Here is a 21,946-nt window from a genome sequence, read left to right on the forward strand (position 1 = left end):
TGTAGTCTATAGCATGCTTAGCCATCAGCTAAAAAACAGCAAAAACAACTAAGATGTCAAAAGAAATAAGGAGCAGTGACTACAATTCATGGATTGCAAAAAGGAAAAAGGAAGGAGTTTCGACACGGAATGGCGGAGTTGTCGTATGGGGTCAAACATGGGTGCCATGTGCAGACAACCATGGTTGCCAACGTATTTATCGCTTGTTAGCCATAAATGGTTGCCGTATGGGGATTTTTTCATATTATATCCAACATCTAAATTCACGAATGTCGTGCAAGAAAGAAGGCAGAACTAACCTGCAGTTTCCCATATTTTGTATCAGATATCCTGTCTGCGGCAAGCACAGCCTTGACAACATCATACGTCCATGCAGAGACAGCAAACTTATGTGGAGGCGGCGGGCCTCCTATCTCAGTAAAGTTGACAGTTAACAAATCAAGACGAACGACGTACATGAGCTGGTATACACAATAAAAAGCAAGCTATGTTAGTTTCCATCATGCTATGTTGAAAAAAAGCTTATGCAGTTTCCTTGAGTCACAAGGTGAAAAGAAAGGAATAAAGATTTGCCATCTATCTATGTTAGCTGCCATCATGCTATGTTGGCAGTTGCCATCCTATTATGCTAGTAGTTGCCACAAGTTCAACATGATAGTTGCCATCCAGATTGTATAAGGATGTAGGAAATGAACACTATTTGTGTTGTAGAAAAATGCTATTGTCTTGTAGGCAGCAACTACAGATGCCATGGATCAAACAAAATTCACTTTCACATGTAAAGAGCCACAGAGAAATGAAACAAAGGGTTGCCATGCACGATCTCCTATGGTTGCCATCAAAAAAAGGAAATACAAAATTCGGTTAAAAGATCAGTCAAAAACTCTGGGTTGTCAGATTATGACCAAATAGAGATACCAAAAATGCAAAACAATTTGGTTCACACTTATGAACAGCTGCAATGTTGATTTAGAAAAGAATGAACTGTGATAAGAGCATTTGCAAAAAAGTAGGGAAAAATACCATTAGGTGCAAGCGACAGCCCTTCTGGCACATCTTATTTGAGAATGCATCATGCATGAAGTCTGCGATGAATTTACACCAATTCATGTTCTTAACGTCTTTCAGCTTCGCCTGCACAACACAATTTCAGGACAAAAAGATGCCGCATCAGCATTCAAAATAAAAACATCAAAAACTGGCAGTGACTAGCTTCCGCGTGACATCAAGATCAAAAGATTGTAGGGGAAAAGATGTAGAGAGAGCATTCACCAGGATAGGGAAGCACTTGTTGCTTGGGCGAAGAGATGTGGTAGGCGCAAAGACAGCTGAGATCAAGTACATGAGCAGCTTCATCTTAAATACCTCGCCATGGGTTTTCATGCCCTCTAGCAAAGTTGCCAGCACAGTCGTATTAGGCATGGATGTCATTCCAGGAAACAAACGGGCGAACAAGGCTTCCTCAATCTTATTATTCACCTCATACGGGACTTTGATTTCTCCACGGGGCACACCCAAAGTGCAGAACACAGATTCCTCATCCAAAGGCAGTCTTCCACGTCCCGGAATCACGAATCCCCTAGATGCAGGCTCATATATCTCACCGAGCCAGTCGCATACAGGGTTTACTAGGTTCGTGCACCGAACATTCATCAGAGCCTGCATCCCCATCTCACCGGCAGCTCCCTTCTGCTCATCAGTAAATCCTTTGTTCAATATAGCTAGGCGTACTTGCGAAGCCCTATTGCGCTGACGTTTCTTCTTCTGCATAACACAAAAAGGATCACTTGTTGCCATGTTCAATGTAGTAAAAAGTTAGTTCCAACAGAAGAATGAAAACTCAATGTCAAATTAAAACATAGGGGGAGAGTGACCTCATTGCCATCTTTTGTACGACCGGTCGCATGATTATGTGGCGGTAACTCCATGAAGTCATCATCATCATGTTGATGGTCACCGTGAGCCATTGTGCTACGGTAAGAACAAAAACACATTAGTGTAAAATGAAAACACAGCCGACAGATGCGGACAGAAATGCACGAAATAATGATTCACTGGATATCATCGATAACAAAAATGAAATCTGCCATCTTTACCCCAAAGTTGTAGCATCTGAAAAGGAGGTAAATGCCATGTGTTGAACATGCACAAATAGGCAGAAAATAACCAATGGAGAAGCAAATGCAGAAACATGGCAACTGGATGTGTGTGTGCTTCTTAGGGAAGCAGTTGCCATGTAGCAGAATCAAGTTGCCATGTTGGCACTAATAAAAGTGGCAACTGAGGCAGTAAAGTGGAACACCCATCTACCATTGTCCAACATGTAATGTGGCAAATGGCACATTGGCTTAGTAAAAGGACAGGCCACATCTACTAGGTTCAAGTTGCCATGTTAACAAACAAAGGATGTGGTAGCTAAGGCAGTTCAAATAGGACAGACAACTTCCAGTCTACAACACATAATGTGGCAACTCACACCCTGGCCTCGTAAAAACATGAGTTGCCATGTAATGCAATCAAATATGTTGTGCTATCACAAAACAGCATGGCAACGTAGTGACTCTATTGTACATTCAAACTGCCATTACTCTGCATATGACATGGCAACTGGCATAGTTGATTCACAAAATTAGTTGCCACTTAGAGGATAGTTGTAGGTAAACAAATGCAATGAAATTGCCGTGACTGCCATTATCACACAATTAAATGTGCAACTACCTAGATATAGAAATCATACACAAAAATTACTCGCTGACTTTGATCTCATAAACTGACATTATCCCACATATGACATGGCAACTGACATAGTTGATTCAGAAAATTATTCGCCATCAGTGATGATAGTTGGGGACAAAACAAGGGTGTTGAAATTGCCATGACTGTCATTATCCTACATCTTTGAAATGCACCGAACTAGATCTAGGGTTCATTCACAACTATCATACCCTGAATTCAACAACAGAAAACGCCCTAAAAACAGTGATGGCCATAGCCTTCGAGGCAAAATAAAAACTAACAACTAGAAATCATCTCGCACAGGCAAATGCAGGAACTAATCTCTCCTATGTACGGATGTGGTGGACGACCGGGCGAGCCTCACCGGCATGACTACCACCGCGACGGCGAGGAAACTACCCAATGCCGCCCTAAATGGCACGCACGCGACTCCCCCGCTGACGGGGACACCAGAGCGCCGCCAAATCCGCCGGAATCTCGAGAATGCTCGAGGGGAATGTGACCACGGAGGGAGGGGGACAGATTTCGCAGGGAGGAATGTGACAAGCTTCTATAGCCTTACCTTCTCACTGTGTCTGCTCCGGCAACGACGCTCCAGTCCGGTGAACCCCAGCAACGGCCGCGAATGTCGTCGTCTCTTCCGCCGCTGCCGCCTCCTCACGTCTTCTCCTCCAATCGAATGGAACTGCTGTGGATAGTGGGTTGGGGAGAAGTGAATGCGAATGGGAGTAATGGAACCGCAGCGAGGGGAGGAATGGCGAGTCGTGAGAGACGCCAACCGAAGTCGTGCGCGGCGTGCGGGCGCGACGGCAGTTCCACCGCACGACCCGACTCGCAAACCGCTGTTGTCCGAGGGAGAAACGGCGTGCGGGCGAACTAACTACACACCACACACCGGCCTTGTCCTACGTGGCACACGAAATCTGCCTACTCGTGTCAAGATTCGTGCAAAAACAAATCGACGGCGATCAAGACGTGTGGGCGAGTTGGGGAAGTGCCAGACGTGTGGGCATTAGTGTTTTCGTAGATATATGCTGCAACTTAGTTATGGTAGGTCTGGAACTGAGCACGCCCAACTCCTCGGCCTTGGACATGAGAACATATATGGCAATTACAAACATGAGCGGCGAGAAACTATCTCCCTGCCGAAGACCGCGCACATACTTAATCCTTCGTCTCAGTACACCATTTACCACTACCTTCGTACTTGAAGTTTGGAGCAAAATCAACAGCCAATTCGGCCACTTAGATGGGAAACCCTTCCGTCTAAAAACTCCAAAAAGAAACGCCCAGGACAGCGAGTCAAAAGCTCTAGGGAAACACTTCATATATGTAGTCTGATGCGAAGCATTCATCAGACCACTTGTCAGCTGTCGATATTTGCTTCATCCTGCGGACGAGAAATCACAGCTTGACCCCATGTTTTGTTGCTAACCACTAGTTTTTGTGCATGTTCTCATAACCCCTCCCTCTAATCACGCACACGCTTAATCTCTCTCCAATCCCCCGTTCCTCTCACCAGCTTGGCTGCCCACCTTCGAGATTTCATTCCACTGCGTCCTCCTTTCCTACATCTCCGGTCAAAATCGATCCCCGGTTTCACCGGGATCCCAACACACGTCGCCCCAGGCTCGCCATTGACCGTAGCTAATAGATCTGATCCCCTGCACTGTCCCAGTCCATGATGCTAACCCCTGGGCGACCTGGCCGCTGTGCCACTAGATCTAGGCGTCCGAGGCCTCCATCTCTACCGCGTTCTTGCCTCACCAATTTCCCCGGGGCATCACCCATATATCGACGTATCACACGTCGGCCGGACAATCGAGGTATATTATTGTGTCACCTCCCCCGCACACACACACACACACACACCTTGTGTCCTAGGTTCTGATGATTCTCAGTTTGATAGTTCTTAATTTCAGTAATTCAATTGGTTCCTAAAATACATTGCGTGCCCATGATTAATTTGTAGAAATTTGCATTGTGTATCGATGATTGAAAGTTCTTGGGTGTCAGAATTGCTTTGGGTGAATCTAACTGTTCCATCATCACTTGTGCCCACCCACAGATTATTCTCAATTCAATATTTCCAGTAGCCATGCTTTGTATTGTAAGCATCAGATATGTGCTCCGGCTTTCCACTTTGTTTGCGTCAATGATGGATGAAATTGTTTCATAGATCACAAAATGATCGATGCACACACATGTTTTTTAGATGATGCACACACATGTTGGCAACACTCATTGTTTGTTTCCAGTTGCAAAATTATATGCTTCCACTAGTTATGAAATACATCAAGATAACAACAAATTGATGCTTCTAAGTATCCATGCTTCCTAACTTTATTGTATACTTTTTTCTATCCAGATAGTTTGGGGCAATAGAAACGTATTTCACTCTGTTTGTACTTGCTATTGCATTTTCAAGAGATTTGTTTGTATTTAACATTGCCATCATGCTTCCTGTATTTTGTATATATGTTGATGAGGCGACTGGAATTCTTCCTTTTTACTTGTGGATAATGCAAAATCACGATGTCACGCCCAATATGCGACCCTATCCGAGAGGAACTCGAAGGTCCCACCAAGGATAGACCCGCATATTGAAACGCTTTTGCAAGGTGGATATCATTACATCATACCATTACATAATAGTTCGGGATACATACAAGGCACACAAATGCCGCAAGAATACATCAACATACATGAGAACAACATCCGACTACGGATGAAACATAAACAAAAACTCAAACGACATCCACCCTGCTAGCCCAGGCTGCCGACCTGGAACCTATCCCCTGATCGAAGAGGAAGCAGAAGAAGAACGCCAAAACAAGTAACATCGCTCTCGCGTCATGATCATTGCAAAACCTGTACCTGCAACTGTTGTTGTAGTAATCTTTGAGCCACGAGGACTCAGCAATCCCATTACCATGGGTATCAAGACTAGCAAAGCTTAATGGGTAAGGAAGGGGTAAAGTGGTGAGATTGCAGCAGCGACTAAGCAAGTATGGTGGCTAACTTACGCAAATAAGAGCGAGAAGAGAAGCAACGGAACGGTCGTCAACTAGTAATGATCAAGAAGTGATCCTGAACTCCTACTTACGTCAAACATAACCCAAAAACCGTGTTCACTTCCCGGACTTCTTGATCATTACTAGTTGACGACCGTTTGGTTGCTTCTCTTCTCGCTCTTATTTGCGTAAGTTAGCCACCATACTTGATTAGTCGCTGCTGCAACCTCACCACTTTACCCCTTCCTTACCCATTAAGCTTTGCTAGTCTTGATACCCATGGTAATGGGATTGCTGAGTCCTCGTGGCTCACAGATTACTACAACAACAGTTGCAGGTACAGGTTTTGCGATGATCATGACGCGAGAGCGATGTTACTTGTTTTGGCGTTCTTCTTCTGCTTCCTCTTCGATCAGGGGATAGGTTCCAGGTCAGCAGCCTGGGCTAGCAGGGTGGATGTCGTTTGAGTTTCTGTTTATGTTTCATCCGTAGTCGGATGTTGTTCTCATGTATGTTGATGTATTCTTGCGGCATTTGTATGCCTTGTATGTATCCCGAACTATTATGTAATGGTATGATGTAATGATATCCACCTTGCAAAAGCGTTTCAATATGCGGGTCTATCCTTGGTGGGACCTTCGAGTTCCTCTCGGATAGGGTCGCATATTGGGCGTGACACATGGAAACTCATTTTTGTATGAGGACAGGGTGTGAGCTGCCACATTTTATGTTTATGCAGTGGAAGATTTGTGCCTTTCTTTCGTACTATCTTGTGCTAACATGGCAACTTCAGCTTTTTGTTTCAAGTGCCTTATGATCTGTACATTTTTTCAAATGAAGCCAATGTGTTTTGTTGCCACATTTATTGTTGGACAATCATAGGGGGTGTGGGTGTTCATACGATATTGCCTAAACTTTTTGCCACTTTCAATTGAGCCCATGTGGCAAGTACATTCTGTTAGGTGGCAACTGCTTACTTCATACTTTCATTTTTCACCCTGACATTTTGCTTTGTTCTTACCTCAGCAGAATGGCTCGCGGCGATCATCAAGACGATGATGATGATTTCATGGAGTTACCGTGGCAGAATCGGGCAACTGGACAGAGAAAAGATGGCGATGAGGTAACTGTCCACACCCCCAGCCCCCTTCCCCCATATGTTTTGAATGTCATGTTGAGTTTGCAATCGTCTGATAGGGTCTAAACCTTCATGATAGTGAAACATGGCAACAAATGATCATTTGTCTGTTTTGCAGAAGAAGAAACGTAATCGCAATAGGGCTTCACAGGAACGCCTGACTATATTGACCGAGGGATTCACCGACGACCAGAAGGGAGCTGCTGCTGAGTTGGGGATGCGGGCTCTGATGGATGTTCGGTGCAAGAATCTAGTGAACCCTGTATGCGACTGGCTCGGTGAGATTTACGAGCCCGCCTCCAGGGAATTTGTGATTCCGGGACGTGGAAGACTGCCGTTAGATGAGGAATCTGTGTTCTGCATGTTGGGTGTGCCCCGTGGAGAAATCAAAGTCCCGTATGAGGTCAATAATACGATTGAGGAAACGTTGTTTGCCCGTTTGTTTCCTGGGATGACATCCATGCCGAACACGACCGTGTTGGCAACTTCGCTGGAGGGCATGAAAACCCATGGCGAAGTTTTTAAGATGAAGCTACTCATGTACCTGATCTCAGCTGTTTTTGCGCCGACCACATCTCTTCGCCCAAGCAACAAATGCTTCCCCATCTTGGTGAATGCTCTATCTCTACTCCTTCATTTTTTCCTTCAATCTTTTGACTCCTATGTCATCTGTAAGCTAGTCACTGCCAGTTTTTTTGATGTTTTCCCATTTTGATTTCTGATGCAGCAACTTCTTGTCCTGAAATTTATGTTACAGGCAAAACTGAAAGAAGTGAAGAACATGAATTGGTGTAAGTTCATTGCGGACTTCCTGCATGATGCATTCTCAAATAAGATGTACCAGAAGGGTTGTCGACTCCATTTAATGGTATTTTTGTACTACTCTTTTGCAAACACTCCTAGCTCCTTGAGCATCCATGGCAACCATGATGGTGACATTGTGGAAACTGCCAACATAACTAGAATGGCAACTGCCAACATAACTAGATGGCAACTGCCAACATAACTAGATGGCAACTGCCAACATAACTAGTTGGCAACTAACAGAAATACATGGCAACTCTTTCCTTTCTTCATGCCCTCCAACTTGATGATTGAAGGAACATACGTTAGCTTCTTTTTTGCAAAATACCATGATGGCACCTGATTTTTTTTATTTTTAAATTGTTGTACATCAGCTCATTTACGTCGATCGTCTTGATCTATCCACTGTGGACTTTACTGGGATAGGAGGCCCGCCGCCTCCACACAAGTTTGTTGTTTCTGCGTGGACTTACGATGCTGTCAAGGTTGTGCTTGCCACGGACAAGATAACTGATACGAAATACGGGAAACTGTAGGTTAGTTCTGGCTTCTTTCTTTGCACGACATTCTTTCAATTTTGACGCTGCATAACATATGAAAAAATCCCCATACGGCAACCGTCCCGTGGCCAACAAGAGATGACTACCTTGTTAGCCATGGTTGTCTGCGCATGGTATCCATGTCTTACGCCACATGGCAACTCTGCCATCCATTTTGAAACTTCTATCCTCTTCCTCTTTTTTATTTTTATTTTTGCAATACATGAACTGTTAGTTAGTGTTCATTGTTTTCTCTCTTTACATGCTAGCTGTTTTTTTGGTTTTTTCCAGCTCATGGCCAAGCATGCTATAGACTACAGCGTGTTTGGTGGGCCTCAAAACTTTGGAAAGTGGATGGACGTGCACTCAGCTCCGTCTTGTCCTGTTGAGGTAATCAAGGATATATATCTATGGTTGTGTTTGGTTTATTTTGATCTTGTGCACGTGACTTTAATACAGTTGGTTACTGCTGCTTCTTGTTTTGTGCATAGGCGAGGGCACCTGTTGAGCATCTAATTGGGCAGTTTGCATCCGGAATGACCAGCTTGCTCGGGAAGTTGGTTGAGGGTTGGACGTCCCTTAATGGCTCTGACAGCGACGCGGTTGCGAGGCAGTTCACTCCTTTTGTTGCGGAACGGACACATCGGCCAACTGGTTGCCGTGGTCGGTACGACTACAACAGCTCGCAGGAGCTTCTGGACACACAAGATGAACTAGATGGAGATGCTGCTCTCGACAAGGACGATGACGATGACATGGAGAACGTGCATCATGACACCGACGATGATGAACATGTTGAAGTTCGTGCAGGTGGTAAGAAGGGCAAGGGTGCACCAGATGTCCCCTCACCGGAGAAAGTCAAAGAACATACAGCTGCGAGAGGCAAGGGGGTGTCGCCCTCAAAGAGGGGGAGGGATCCAGAGGATGTTGGGCAGGGCTCTCCTGTCAAGAGACCTAGGACCAATCCCTTAGCTGCTAGGAGGAGGTTCGACTTCTATTTTAGTGTTTTGTTTTGTCTATCCTTTCAAACAGACTGACCCCTTTTTTCAATTTGTTTTTGCTAAGCGTGGCAACGATTTTCGTGTTTGACACTTGGCACCTTTTTGGCCTGTTTCTTATATGTGCAGTGAGGCGACAGCTGGTGGACGAGCAGTTATGAAGAAACAAGCACCAACGCCCACCCGTGTTTCTGCTCGATTGAACAAGGGTGCCCCTATTGCTGGTGACACGCCTTCCACTAGATCATCTCCTCGTACGTCGACGTCCAACACCGGTGATCCTGTCGTGTTGCCGGATTTGAGGAAGACAGTCAAGAAGTAGGTTATCCCTGTTCTTTTTCATCGCCATATTGCTATATTTTTGCTTTTCAATGCAGCTGTTCAGCTTGCCACATGTGCTTCTGCCATGAGTCCCACATTTTTGCAACTGTTGTTTCTCCCATGCTCTATTTCTTTTTACTACATGGCAACTCCTGCTTGTTTTGCATGGCAACTGCTAACTAGTCAAGATGGCAACTCTTATTCCACCTACATGGCAACTACCAGCTTTTCCATCTGTTTGTGCACTCATCCACACCTAGTTTTGAAATGGCATTCCTGGCGCATCACACATTTCTTACATTTTTTAAGATGTCTACCATGGCAACTGCTGCTTGTTACGCATGGCAACTGCTAACTGGTCCACATGGCAACTCTTATTCTACCTACATGGAAACTATCATCTGTTCATCTAACAATGTTCGTGTGTTTTTTTCAGGGTGAAGAAGACTACCACACGCGTGACGAAGCAGAACCCCAGAGACCCACTCGAACGCATACACTCAAAGTTGTCGACAGGTGGCAGCTCAGACGTTCATGAGACGCCACTGGACAAACCTGCTGCTGCAGCGTCCATTGTTCCCACTACCTCTGATGCAAGCAGCCGAGCATCTCCGCCGGTTGCAGATGTGCAGGCTATGACAGCAGGCATCCGTACACCTGGGAGTGACGAGCCGGTATCTGCCAGGACTGCTGAAATATTGCCCACTCTGCTAGCAATGAAGGATGCTGCTGTGAGCCATGCCACCCGATCAGCAAGTGTTGAAGTGGACGCCCCCGAGATCAACCTAAGCAAGGAAGATTCCCGCTCATCTGACACGGATTCCAAGCGCGTGGGTGGTGGCACTTCTTCGTCCATGAAAGAAGGGGCTGAGGCGACAGTTCATAATGATATGCCATCCATAGGTGAGACTCTTGGCACAACAGCTCCAGCTTCTGGTGCTCCAGAGGTTGCCAAGGTGACCGTTGCGCGAGCTGGTCTTCCACCTAGGCGTCGTAGCCCCCGCAAGCAATCTGCAGACATACCCAACGCGCCGGCTGTAGCTAGGAGCAGCAAAGATGACTCTGGTTATGTGCCAGCGTCCACACTGTTCCCACCACCTGCCAGAAGCAATGTTATGGAGAGAACGGAAGACCGGAGTACAACCGACCCAGGTGGCAAGCTGGGCACGACTGACGGAGGTGAACGTGCGGAGCAGACTGCGTCTTTACCCGCAGTGGATAACCCCAGCTTAAATCTGCGCACTTCTAAGCTCCCAGTCAACATCGGTGTCCCCTACAGCCCAAACAAGAAGATTGTCAAGAAAGCTGCGACTGATACCGCTGACAACACGCCCCGCCCTATGAATAAGCCCAATGATTCTGCAGCGGCCGATGCAGAAATGTTTGTTGATCTTTCACCCTTGGATTCTGCCCAGCAAGTTGTTCGCGGTCCGGCCAGTAGGCAGGAGAGGCACCCAATGGCCTTCACCCCACCGAGATGTAGCCTTGGCATCGATCGCAGTCAAGATGAACCAGTGGTGCAAGATCCTTCACTAGTTGCCTTTGCTTTCCCGGCAGGCATGGCCCCAATGATGGCGCAACCAATGGTCGAGGGCAGGAAGGCTGTGAAGTTCGCAGAGCGGGTTGTGCAAGGTACATTTCTTATGCGTTTATCATATTCGTGTATACATCTTTTTAGCATGACTTTTGTCCCAAGCATTTTTTTTGGGTTCTCACTTTTTGTGATGGCAAATGTTATCTGATGGACATGGCAACTGGATTTGCTTGCATGCTATCACCTACATTTTTCTGTCGCCATGCTGCATTTTCCATTCTGCAAGCACATGGCAACTGCGGTTGATAGATCATGGCAACTGTAGTTGTTGTCACATGGCAACTACAATGCATTGCACATGGCAACTGGAGTTGCCTGCACATGGCAACTCCCTACTTTCTGTGCCTACATTTTCATATTCTGCAACCTTCATTTCAAACTAGATTTGTTTTGTTTTTCCAGGTATCCTAACCCACTTTTTTGATCCTTGCAGCCACCCCTGAGGAGATTACGCCGTCACTTGATGAAGCTTACCGCAGGATTGAGGAGGCAGCATTGCAGAGGAGGTCCTCACGAGGTCAGGGCCAATCAAGTTCCAACGCGCCTGCTGAGTCCGTATCTGAGGATACCATTAGAAGTGCCACCCCTGGTTCTGTGAGGCAGCGTAGGGTAGTTCACGCGCCACCCGCGGATGATTATGAGCCGGAAGTCAAGGCCAGAAAGGATCAGAACCAGCTGTACGATATTGTCAAGCGCTTTGGAAATGCGAGGTCCAACAGCAAGCACATGAAGGAGCTGAAAGTGTAATGACCACACCCACATAAACCTCTCATTTGCTTTGCTCTTTTTACTATTCATCCTTTTTGATATTTCTAGATATGCTCCGTTTACGTTTTATTTCTTTTTTCACTTAGTAGACATGATTCTTTCATGTTATATCATTTTCATACAGCTCATGTTTGGATAGAACCAAGATCATACAATGTGGGTGTGACTTCATCAACATGCATATGGATATGTCTCCCGACAAAACAATCATGCAGTACACTGTGACGTGCAAAATATGGGATGGTGACTTCCACCACAAAATCCTGAGGAAGCATTTTGCTGCGCATGGTGATTTCAAGCTCACAATGAATAAATGTGTGAGTACTCCTTCCTTTTTTGCACATTTTTTTCCTCCCATGTTATTTTTTGCCAGTAGCTATGGTTCAGATGTGGGCTACACCCTGCTTTGTGACAGCTGTTTCATGTGGCAACAGCTGCCATGTAAAATGACTTCTGATTTGCTTTCCTAATACAACCTATGTGCCAACTTCAAACTAAAATACATGGCAACTTTGTTCATACATGGACGGCAACTTCTTTTAATTACCCACTACAACTAAACATTATACGTTTGTCCACTTTTCTTGGCCCCTTGATGCTTTCGTAGTCACTCATGTGCCTGTTAGTGTAACCGGTGATATCTTTACATGTCATTTTCCCAACTTCATCATTTCTGTTCTTAATGTGAGCTCTGCTTCTTTTCTTTCCTTCATTTTTGTTTGCAGGTCTTGTTCCCCATGTTCCAGGAGCTTGCACCACACGACCCACACGACAAGTGTGGTCACCACTACGCGATCTGCCTTGACCTGAAGAACCAACGTTTTGAGGTGCTTGATTCAATGCGTTCAGAAGCTGATGCAGACCTTACTACGCATGTTGAATACTTCATCAACAACCTCAAAGAGACATGGATCCGTCACTATGAAAACTCAAAGGTCCAGATCAGACATTTTCCAATTGAGTACGTGGCGACTACGAAGCAAGGAAACCGGTATTTTCCCATCTTTTCCTCATGTGTCCTCCAAACCAATGCTCACCCTCTCTTTTTTGTCACCTCTGAATTGAAGTTTATGATTTTTTCTATATGTTCTTGTGAGTTAACCTGACGCTTTTCTTGTTTAGGCACGACTGCGGCTTCCACATGTTGGAATACCTTGCAAAGTGGGAAGGTCGACGGGTTCCTGTCGTCACAGCTGGAATGGTCGTCGAGCTCCGCAAAATTTACACATGGAACTGGTTGATGTATGAAGATTTCAACACGCGGTCCAACGCACGTGAGTTCATAGAGGAAGCTGTGAAGAAAGCCACCAAGAAGTACAAGTGATCACGTGGTGCTCCTGACCGAACGCCTACCTTACATTCTGTTGCCGAGGAATGTAAGGTATTACCTTGTCTTTTCAAAACTATGTCCGTGTAATATGCTATGACTGCATCTCCCCGTAGCCTAGTATACAGTGGTGGCGTGTGAGTGACATTTGAATAGTTTGTAATACATGTGTGGATGTGAACCTACTTAGGTTTGACAGCAGATACTTTTATGTGTTTTCAGTATTATTATGTGCTTGTGGGTTGGTAGTACCGGCATGGTGTTTTGAATGCGTCCTTGATGTCTGAAAACATGGCAAATGTAGTAGATCAGTCATGGTTAGTGAAAGTTATCGTTCTTTCTTGTTTGGCTTTTTCAGTTTTTTTGCACTCCTAACTGTACCGGCTAGCATGGTAGTTTGATCACGGAGCAGTAACCTATGCGGTTGCTGCACAAGACCGTTTCAGCTTGTTTCCCATTGTTTGCACTAGAATACAATATGTGTGACTAAAATGCGCTGACTGAACATGGAAATCTACGCGGTGAAGATTCAGTACAACTAACATGGCATGTTCAGTACAACTAACATGGCAGATTCAGTAAAAAATAAGATGGCAAATTTAGTAAAAAAATAACATGGCAAATTCAGTAGAAATGGCATGGAAGATTCAGTAGAAATGGTATGGCAGATTCAGTAGAAATTGCATGGCAGATTCAGTTCAAGTAACATGGCAAATTCAGTGCCATACACGTGGCAACTATAGCTATTCCTTCATGGCATTTTTACTTCAAATTCTGATGCACCTGAAGAGTCATTCTCCAGGCTTTACAAAATTTAGAACATCTAGATTACAAAAAAAATGTCACCATGGACCAAGTCAAAGTGCTCCAATGTTGTTTACGGATTGTCCGTCCCTTTCTTTGGTTTCTTATGTTTTGCTTGAATCTCCAATCCCGATTTGTATCTTATCTCTTTTGGACGCCCTTTTGTGATGGAACGGGGCGGGTTCCTAACTTGTGTTTGTGTGCTTGCTGTTCCAGATCTTACCTCCGAGTTTTCAGATGATGGCCCTGTGGACGAAGGCACACTTGATGTGCGGGGGAACCTGTGTAAGGCTTCCTTAGCTTTCCTCTTCTTGATCTCATCAAGCTCTCTTTTGAGGGCCTTCCTGTGTTTTTCTGCGACCTTTGCTGTCTCATCACTCTTGCACGCTTCATCAATTAGTTCAGCATAGTTCTTTGTCAACACAACGTGCCTCACGGCTTCCATGGTTGACTCTGGTCTCTCGTCATGCACGGCCAAAACTGCGTTTGATGTTTGCGGCGCCAATGCGTCGTCAGCGTCCCAAGTCCATCGCCACCTTATGAAATGGCGGGGCATTCGTGTCACCGCGTTCAAGTCCATTACTTTTAGAATGTGACAGCACACAATCCCGTCCCGTTCGAATTTGCAGCATTGGCAGTAGTATTCGCCTTCGCTTATCGATGCCTTCACAAAGTAGTTCCTTCCCTTGTCTGGGTCTTCAGGTTCTGAATCCGACATGCCCATGATAGAACACACCTTGAACGTATGTTCGTCCACCTGGAAAGCCGTGTACATGCTGGCACGCTTTATTTCTTCCTGGAATCTGCAAGTTATGTGTGGTTTTTGTTAAACTCTTGTGTGAAGTTTTTTGTAGCACCTTTTGTTTGTTGTGGCCAATGGAATTACAATTCGTTCAAACATGGCAACTACAGTTCATTAAACATGGCAACTGCAGTTGAGTAAACATGGCAACTGCAGTTCATTAAACATGGCAACTGCATTTCATTTAAACATGGCAACTACATAACAACTTCAATTTGGCATTTGCATTCCATACCATCATGGCCATTGGAATTTACATTTCATTAAACATGGCAACTGCAGTTCATCAAACATGGCAATTGCAGTTCATCAAACATGGCAACTGCAGTTGAGTGAACGTGGCAAACTGCAGTTCATTAAGCATGGCAAACTGTAGTTCATTAAGCACGACAGCTACATATCATGTTTACTCTGTACCTAATGGCTACTTTTCAACACAATCATCATTTTCAAATAAGCATTTCAACCGCATTGCATTCTACATGGCACCTGGTACCTTCATGATTTGTGCAAATAAGATTGTAACACAACTGACTTACTTGTTAAAAATCGTGTTGGTGTATATCTTGCTCATCTGCCTCTCCATTGGTAAATACGTTAGCAATTTTGGCTGCTTGAGCGCAGTGTTTGCTTCTTGCTGTAGCTCGGATCCCAGTATTTTTTGTTGCAAAGCGGTGTACTGCTTGGCAAACTGTAGTAATGAGTTGCCAGGGCTCACGTACCACTTCAAAACAGCATTGAACCCCTCACTGCGCTGTGTAGTCTGCAGAAACGGGAAGAAGCACTGCATGAAGTAGGCCGGCACCCAGTACATTCGCTTCTCCCACAAGCTAGCAAGCGTCTCGTGGTCTTGGACTTGATATGTTTCAATCATAACCATCCAACTCCTTTCAAACTCCTCCACCGTCAAGCTGTGGTCCAAGAACAGCTCGAATGCCTTGTGCAGGTCTGGACGGTCAGCAAAGAACGGTCCTATTGTCTCCTCAGCCTTCTTTATAATGTGCCACCTGCAGTGCCTGTGCACTGCCAACGGAAAGACCTCCTCTATGCCTGCACGCATGCTAGAATCCTGGTCTGTTATTATGTTCATCGGAGCAAGTCCACCCATGCACTCCAAGAAGGTCTTGAACAGCCAAACGTACCCATCCGTGTCTTCGTTCCGAACGAGCCCGCATCTGAACTGCAACGACTCATTGTGGTTATTTATTCCTATGAATGGAGCGCATGGCATCTTGTACATATTAGTGAGATATGTCGCGTCGAATGAAATGCAATCTCGGAAATGTTTGTAGGCTCTTCTTGCAGCACCATCCACCCAATACATGTTCCTGACACGGTCCTCATCGTCCAATCTTATCCTGTAGAAGAAATCTGGATCTTCCTTCGCTTTCTCATCGAAGTAGGCCATTGTGGCCTCTATGTCAGCCAACTTGCTCTCTCTACGGTACTTTGCCTTTAGGTTTGTGACGTCAGCTGGTATGTAGGGCATGCTACTCAAAGTCCCTTTTTTGTTGTGGATGAGTGATAGTATCTGGACCATTCTTGATGGACCGACGTTACAATCATGAGCAGCTTTATGAATTTCTTCTCGAGGGGGGTGAATCCTCTGTGGGCGGTCAGAAATTTTACCAGGTCGAACTTCTTTATGAGTTTGTGGTTGTGCTCGTCAAAATATTCAGTGACCACCCACTGTGCTCCATCTACGTTTAGCTTACACCGGACAGGGCATTCCGTCTTGAGAATGATACCTCTCTTTCGTTCCGGAACGACAGGCGCAACACCTTTCCCCTTCTTGTTCCTTCGTGCCTTGTGGCACCTCATCTCACCTCTGTTGTACTCGTTAGTTTTCTTAATTTTCCTATGGTATTCGGTGTTGACCGCAAATCCATGGAACTTTGCATATGTCTGGTAGAATTCCTTTGCCTCTGCGAACGATTCAAATCTCTGCCCAAGATACGGTGGCTGGGGTACCATGATCTCTGATTTCCCACCATCTTCATCCCCTTGTGCTTCGTCATCAGTTTCATCATTCACTTCAGTATCGGCGGCACTTTCATCTACTTGAGTGTTGCCAGTGCTTGTGTTCAAAGGTGTGCTTGTCGGCATTGCTGGAATGATTGCCATTTCCCACTCTGACTCGGCATTGTTTGCAGCATGATTGTTGGCTGGCTGGTGGAACGCGTCTTCCGTGCGCTCAGAGCTCCCCGCAGTAGATGTCCCCGCGCCGCTGTTGATTGTAGTTGAAGGCCCTGTAATAAAAAAACAGGTACGAGCGTAAGATTTTGCTTGAATGACATGTTCATCGTAACGGAGTACATAAACTGCAAGTGATTTGGCATGACATCATTCAAACAGCAAGCCGTGAGTCTGCATGTGGACATGCATGGCAAATGTAGTTCTCCAGTCATGGCGGCTACAGTCCAACAAACATGGCAACTACTTTTGCCAATGCATGGCAACCAGCTCCTTTCAGTACCAAAACTTGCATTCTATATCAATGGCAGCTGCAGTCCTACATACATGGCAAATATTGTTGCCAATACATGGCAACCAGTATATTCTAGCATCAAAACTTTGTATTCTATGCTTGAGCTCACTAGGCAAATGCGATCAATCATTAGTGCTGCACACATGCTTTTAGCAATTGGCAAATCCCGAAGACAATATATGAGTCATTGCACATGACCACTTGTTAGCGTTTTCTGTTTGATTTTTTCCACCATCACTGCTACAAATCTTCTTTTCCTCACATGCTATTCCCACAAAAACAAATACAGTGTTGTTTTTGTGGTTCAAATTTCCTTACCTTGTTGTGCCGCATGTGCCCATCTTGTGTGGTCTGTCACACCAAATTGACGTGCTCTGTCTGCAATCTGTGAAGCTTGCCATGAGACGTTTGCCGAGGTAGCACCACCGTAATAACCTGTAATCATGGTAGTAGTTGGTCAATGCATGGCAACTGTAGTTTCTTCAACATGGAACATGCAGTGGTCCAACCATGCCACACAGATTTGTTCACACTTGCCATCCACGGTTGTTTGTACATTGCAATCACATTTTTGATCATACATGGCAACTGCAGTTTGTCCTGGCATGGCAACTGCAGTTGTCCAGGCATGGCAACTGCAGTTGTCCATACATGGCAACTGCAGCTGTCCAGACATGGCAACTACAGTTGTCCAGGGATGGCAACTGCAGTTGTTCAGTCATGGCAACTGCAGTTGTCAACTATGCTCCTTCTGCTAATTCACCGTCTGCAACTTCACTTTTTATGGACTCACCTGTGTATGACGTCGATGGCAGGTACATGGGTGCCGCCTGATGCCACGTGCTGCATGAAGGTTCTGCATTTTTCCCGACATAACTCGTGAGTCTTTTGCCATCCTTTGCAAGTTTATTTTTCATGTCCACACCAGTATGTTTCATTTTTCGTATGCGTTTACCTTGATTTGCCACATTAGCTAGTTGAAGTTGGCTGCCCGTACATTTGTCAGTGTTAGCGCCCTGTGACTGAACTTGCCATGGTGCCCCCCTGAGTGTGTTTTGGTCATAAGAACCTGCGAAAAATGACAGTGTAGGACATAAGTAGAATGTCATCTTCATCATCGCGAACATGGCAAATGTTCTTTTCTTTGTTATCATGCATCATACCAATGCCTGCGTACTGCTCTAGTAGTGGCAGCAACGGCCCTGCAGAAATGAGTTGACTGTACTCTGCTGCATCCCAAGGGGGCGTTTCTGGCCTTTGAGAAACCCAAGGATCAGCGCCATCTTCGTGATTCATTCTTTCCGCGTTTTGTTTCTGCCAATGTGTTCTCAATCACTGCATGAACAAGAACGCATCAACAATCCGCAAAAAATGTATTCTTCTACTGCTTGCACGTACAAGATAACACGGCAGTCTTCACATTTTCATGCGTAGGCAACCAACACATCATGGCAAGTAGGACATGCACATCCACTCTCTTTTCTAAAATCTGGGTGCCAGCTATCCTTTCGATTCGATGGCAACAACCACCACAATAGGATGGCAAGCAACAAGTTAACATGGTGGCAGTTAACGGCAATGATAGGTGGCAACCGACGTTAGACACAAGTGGCAACTAATTTTCCTACCCCCTTTATTCCAAATTTCTCATTTCTCTTCCTTTTTTAGGGATTCCTACGCATCCATTCATCACCAACTACTTGCACCAAGCGAACTGAGAACTTAAGCTTAACTCTAGCGTAGTACATGGCAGATCTGGTGTATGCTGCTTGGCAAACGTGAAGACACACAAAACCATGTAGTGTTTTGCCCCCATAGCGTGGATCCAGTCGCCACCTTTGTTGGTAAATTTGCAATTTTCTGCCCAGAAGAAGGATGAGAAGCAGTAGGAGATCGGAGATTCACCTGCTTTTAGCTGGTTGTCTTTGGAGGGCGGGGTTGGAGTGGGGGCGGGGGGTGGGGGTGGGGGAGGGGTGTGGTGTGGTTAGCGGTGGGAAGGCCCTACGGATCTGCTCTGGTTGCCATGGCAACCAGAGAAGGCCGGCGATGGAGGTAGGGGATCGAGAGGTGGGAGACGATGGCGGCAGTCAGGACTGGGGATCGAAAGGAGGCCGGGACGGCTGGGTCGTGCGGGCAGCGTGGTCGTCTGGCCCGGATGTGTGGGCGGGTTTGCCACACACCGGACGTGCGGGCTGTGGCTTTGCGCGCCCGGACGCGGTCGTGCGGGCGGGTTCCTATCCATGCCACATGAGGCGTGCGGCACAACCACCCGATACACTACACGTGTGGCAGTTATCGGGACCCAAAAATATTGATTGTGGTCGAAGCAAATTTATCTCATAGTGAAAGTAATTTTTTGTTGCATTAGAAACAAAATAAAATGCTACAGGAGATTCATTTTTGTTACACCGAAGCAAAATCGTTGTGCACTAGAAGCAAGTTTTATGAGTATTTTTTATTGAAAACACTTTGATCCGTTTTTTATCCCATGGACTAGATTGCTTCCAAAATCGAGAGATGTGTGCGCCCTCACCCATGCTAGCTTGATTTTCTCTCCACGTCCTAACCAATAAACCCTCTCGTCACAAACGCACCAATCCCCTTGCCGTCTCGGATCTCTCTTCCATGAAGCAATCTTGCCCTCTATGGTGGTGAGACGCACCAAAACTAGTGCGATGTAACATACGGTAGCTGCACACGACAATAGCCATGATGCGCACGGACAAGCGAGCTCCGAAACCCATCGTCGTCCCGGTCACCTACTATGTGGTCTCTAGTTCTCGACGGCAGAGCGTTGTCTCGATGCTTCATGCCCTAATAATTCGTGCTACCTACCCTACTTATCGCGTGCTTCTTTTCTTAATTGAAATTAAATTTATCAAAACTTTGCCCATCAATTAGCACAAATTGATGCTTCGCAAATCAAATTGGACCATATTCATCTATGCGCATTCAGTCTCCATGGGTGGGGAAAAAATCTTCATACTCTAAACCTGATTGCTTCTCAATATATTAAAGGCCGACATTGCTTCTACAACTAAACATTGGTGCATCGCTACTCAATAAAAAGTGCTTCCATCGAACTTGTTACCCCCAATTTTAATCTTCTCTCTCGTCAAACGCATCTACCATGAGCTGATGTAAAACAATGCATCAGACACACCATAGGACCCCCAATACACAATAGAAGCACTACAGAAACATGGGAATACACAACATATCATCTGTCGCCACCATGAACAATCGTGGGATTTGCAAGCTGCTGATTGGACCAATCTGCAGTACCACCTCCTGCTTCTAAACTCAGACCAGGCCATAGACAATTTCTATCCGTGGAAGCAGGACGCCCAATATCAGGGGCTAGGTGCGCCATATTTCGTTGATCTGAAGATAACTTTGCATCAAGGAAGCAACGTCTGAGGGAGTAAGAAACGGATGAGAGAGAGAACCCTTGCGTGGAGGGCGTGGGTTACGGGAGCAGTTAGGAAGCACTCAATTAGCGGCTACAGCTAATCTCCTGTGGGCCTAAACTACCAGATCGGGCGGACATGTTGCTTCCAATCTAACGGCCTACGACTAGTCTGATAGATGCAAACTATCAGTAGTCTGATCCCTAGTAGTGCTCTACAGTCAATGGTTTTGGTCAACAAGACAAACTGGAGTTGAGGCGACTCGCGACTCACGCACGCGAGCCTCGATCTAGCGCCGCTGCCACCGCCACCACCCAACGCAGGATCTCCCCTCCACTGCCACCTTCCTGCATCTTCCTCCCCAGCCGCACCTTTCTCTCCTCGCCGCCGCCCGAGACGCCCTCCGGCGAAGTTCGGATGGCTCCGGGGAAGGTGGCGGCGAGGCCCTTTTCTAGCTGATTGTGTGGCTGTAGCGGCCGTGATCCATGGATCCGGGGAGGCAGCCCCATGGAGAGGCGGTGGCGTCCTCATCGAGACGGCACCCCGCGCCGGCGCCGGGATCTGACCTCAACTGCGGCAGCGGCATGGTGGGTCTAGTCTCCGGTCAGATCTGATCCAGCTGGTGCAGCCTGCTCCATGCGCGGCGGCGGTGATCGGTGGCGGTCCCCTGCACACGATGCTGGATGAAGGGTTCTCGAACAGATCTGGGTGAAAACCCTACTCTTGGCACGTTGCAAGGGCGGCGATGGCGGCGTTTTTGCGTCATCCCCTTTTGAAGGCGTCGTCGTGGAGAAGCTCTAGACCCCTATCTGCTACCTTCGGGGGAAACCCTAAATCAATAGATCGGATGATGGCGGCGCTCACATGTCGTACCCCTCTCAAGGGTGTCATTCTTGGAGGTGTCAATAGGCTCGAGGGACCAGTGGACGACATTTGCGGTGGAGCGGCGTTCACTGTGACGCGTCGACGTCATGGAGTCTCGGCGGTGAGGCGCAACAAAGTCTCAACGACGGATGCATGATGATGGACGCACATAAGGAGGAGGCATTGTCTAGCGCCATGGGGGCGTCGACGACAGGCTGGCAAGGTCGATGTATCAATACCTGAAGATGGGTTGATGGAAGACGGCAGCAACAACCTATGAGTGCATCAGACCGGTTTGTGGCCCAGACCATGTATGTGACTTAGTTGGGGCCTCCGGCT

The 21,946-nt window shown here is 46.3% G+C and overlaps 1 protein-coding gene across 1 annotated transcript; it reads right to left on the bottom strand.

Annotated features, from left to right (window-relative positions):
* Nucleotides 1-14,030: 14,030 nt before the first annotated feature.
* Nucleotides 14,031-21,252, bottom strand: LOC109770249 (protein FAR1-RELATED SEQUENCE 5-like). Its single transcript, XM_020328958.3, has 5 exons — nucleotides 21,021-21,252; nucleotides 16,475-17,094; nucleotides 15,385-16,376; nucleotides 14,267-14,846; nucleotides 14,031-14,042 (listed from the first exon to the last, which is right to left on the bottom strand). Exons 1-5 carry the CDS (start codon nucleotides 21,250-21,252, stop codon nucleotides 14,031-14,033), a joined length of 2,436 nt encoding a protein of 811 aa, XP_020184547.3.
* Between the last annotated feature and the right edge of the window lie 694 nt (nucleotides 21,253-21,946).

Source organism: Aegilops tauschii, chromosome 3 (assembly GCF_002575655.3).
Source record: "Aegilops tauschii subsp. strangulata cultivar AL8/78 chromosome 3, Aet v6.0, whole genome shotgun sequence".
NCBI classification, from domain to species: Eukaryota; Viridiplantae; Streptophyta; class Magnoliopsida; order Poales; family Poaceae; genus Aegilops; species Aegilops tauschii.

Coding starts and splice junctions, on each gene's coding strand:
- LOC109770249 (XM_020328958.3), bottom strand. CDS start 21,252: ATGGGGCTGCCTCCCCGGATCCATGGATCACGGCCGCTACAGCCACAC. Junction 17,095..21,020: donor GGCGCTAGATCGAGGCTCGC/GTGCGTGAGTCG, acceptor TTTTTATTACAG/GGCCTTCAACTACAATCAAC. Junction 16,377..16,474: donor TCATAAAGAAGTTCGACCTG/GTAAAATTTCTG, acceptor AGAATGGTCCAG/ATACTATCACTCATCCACAA.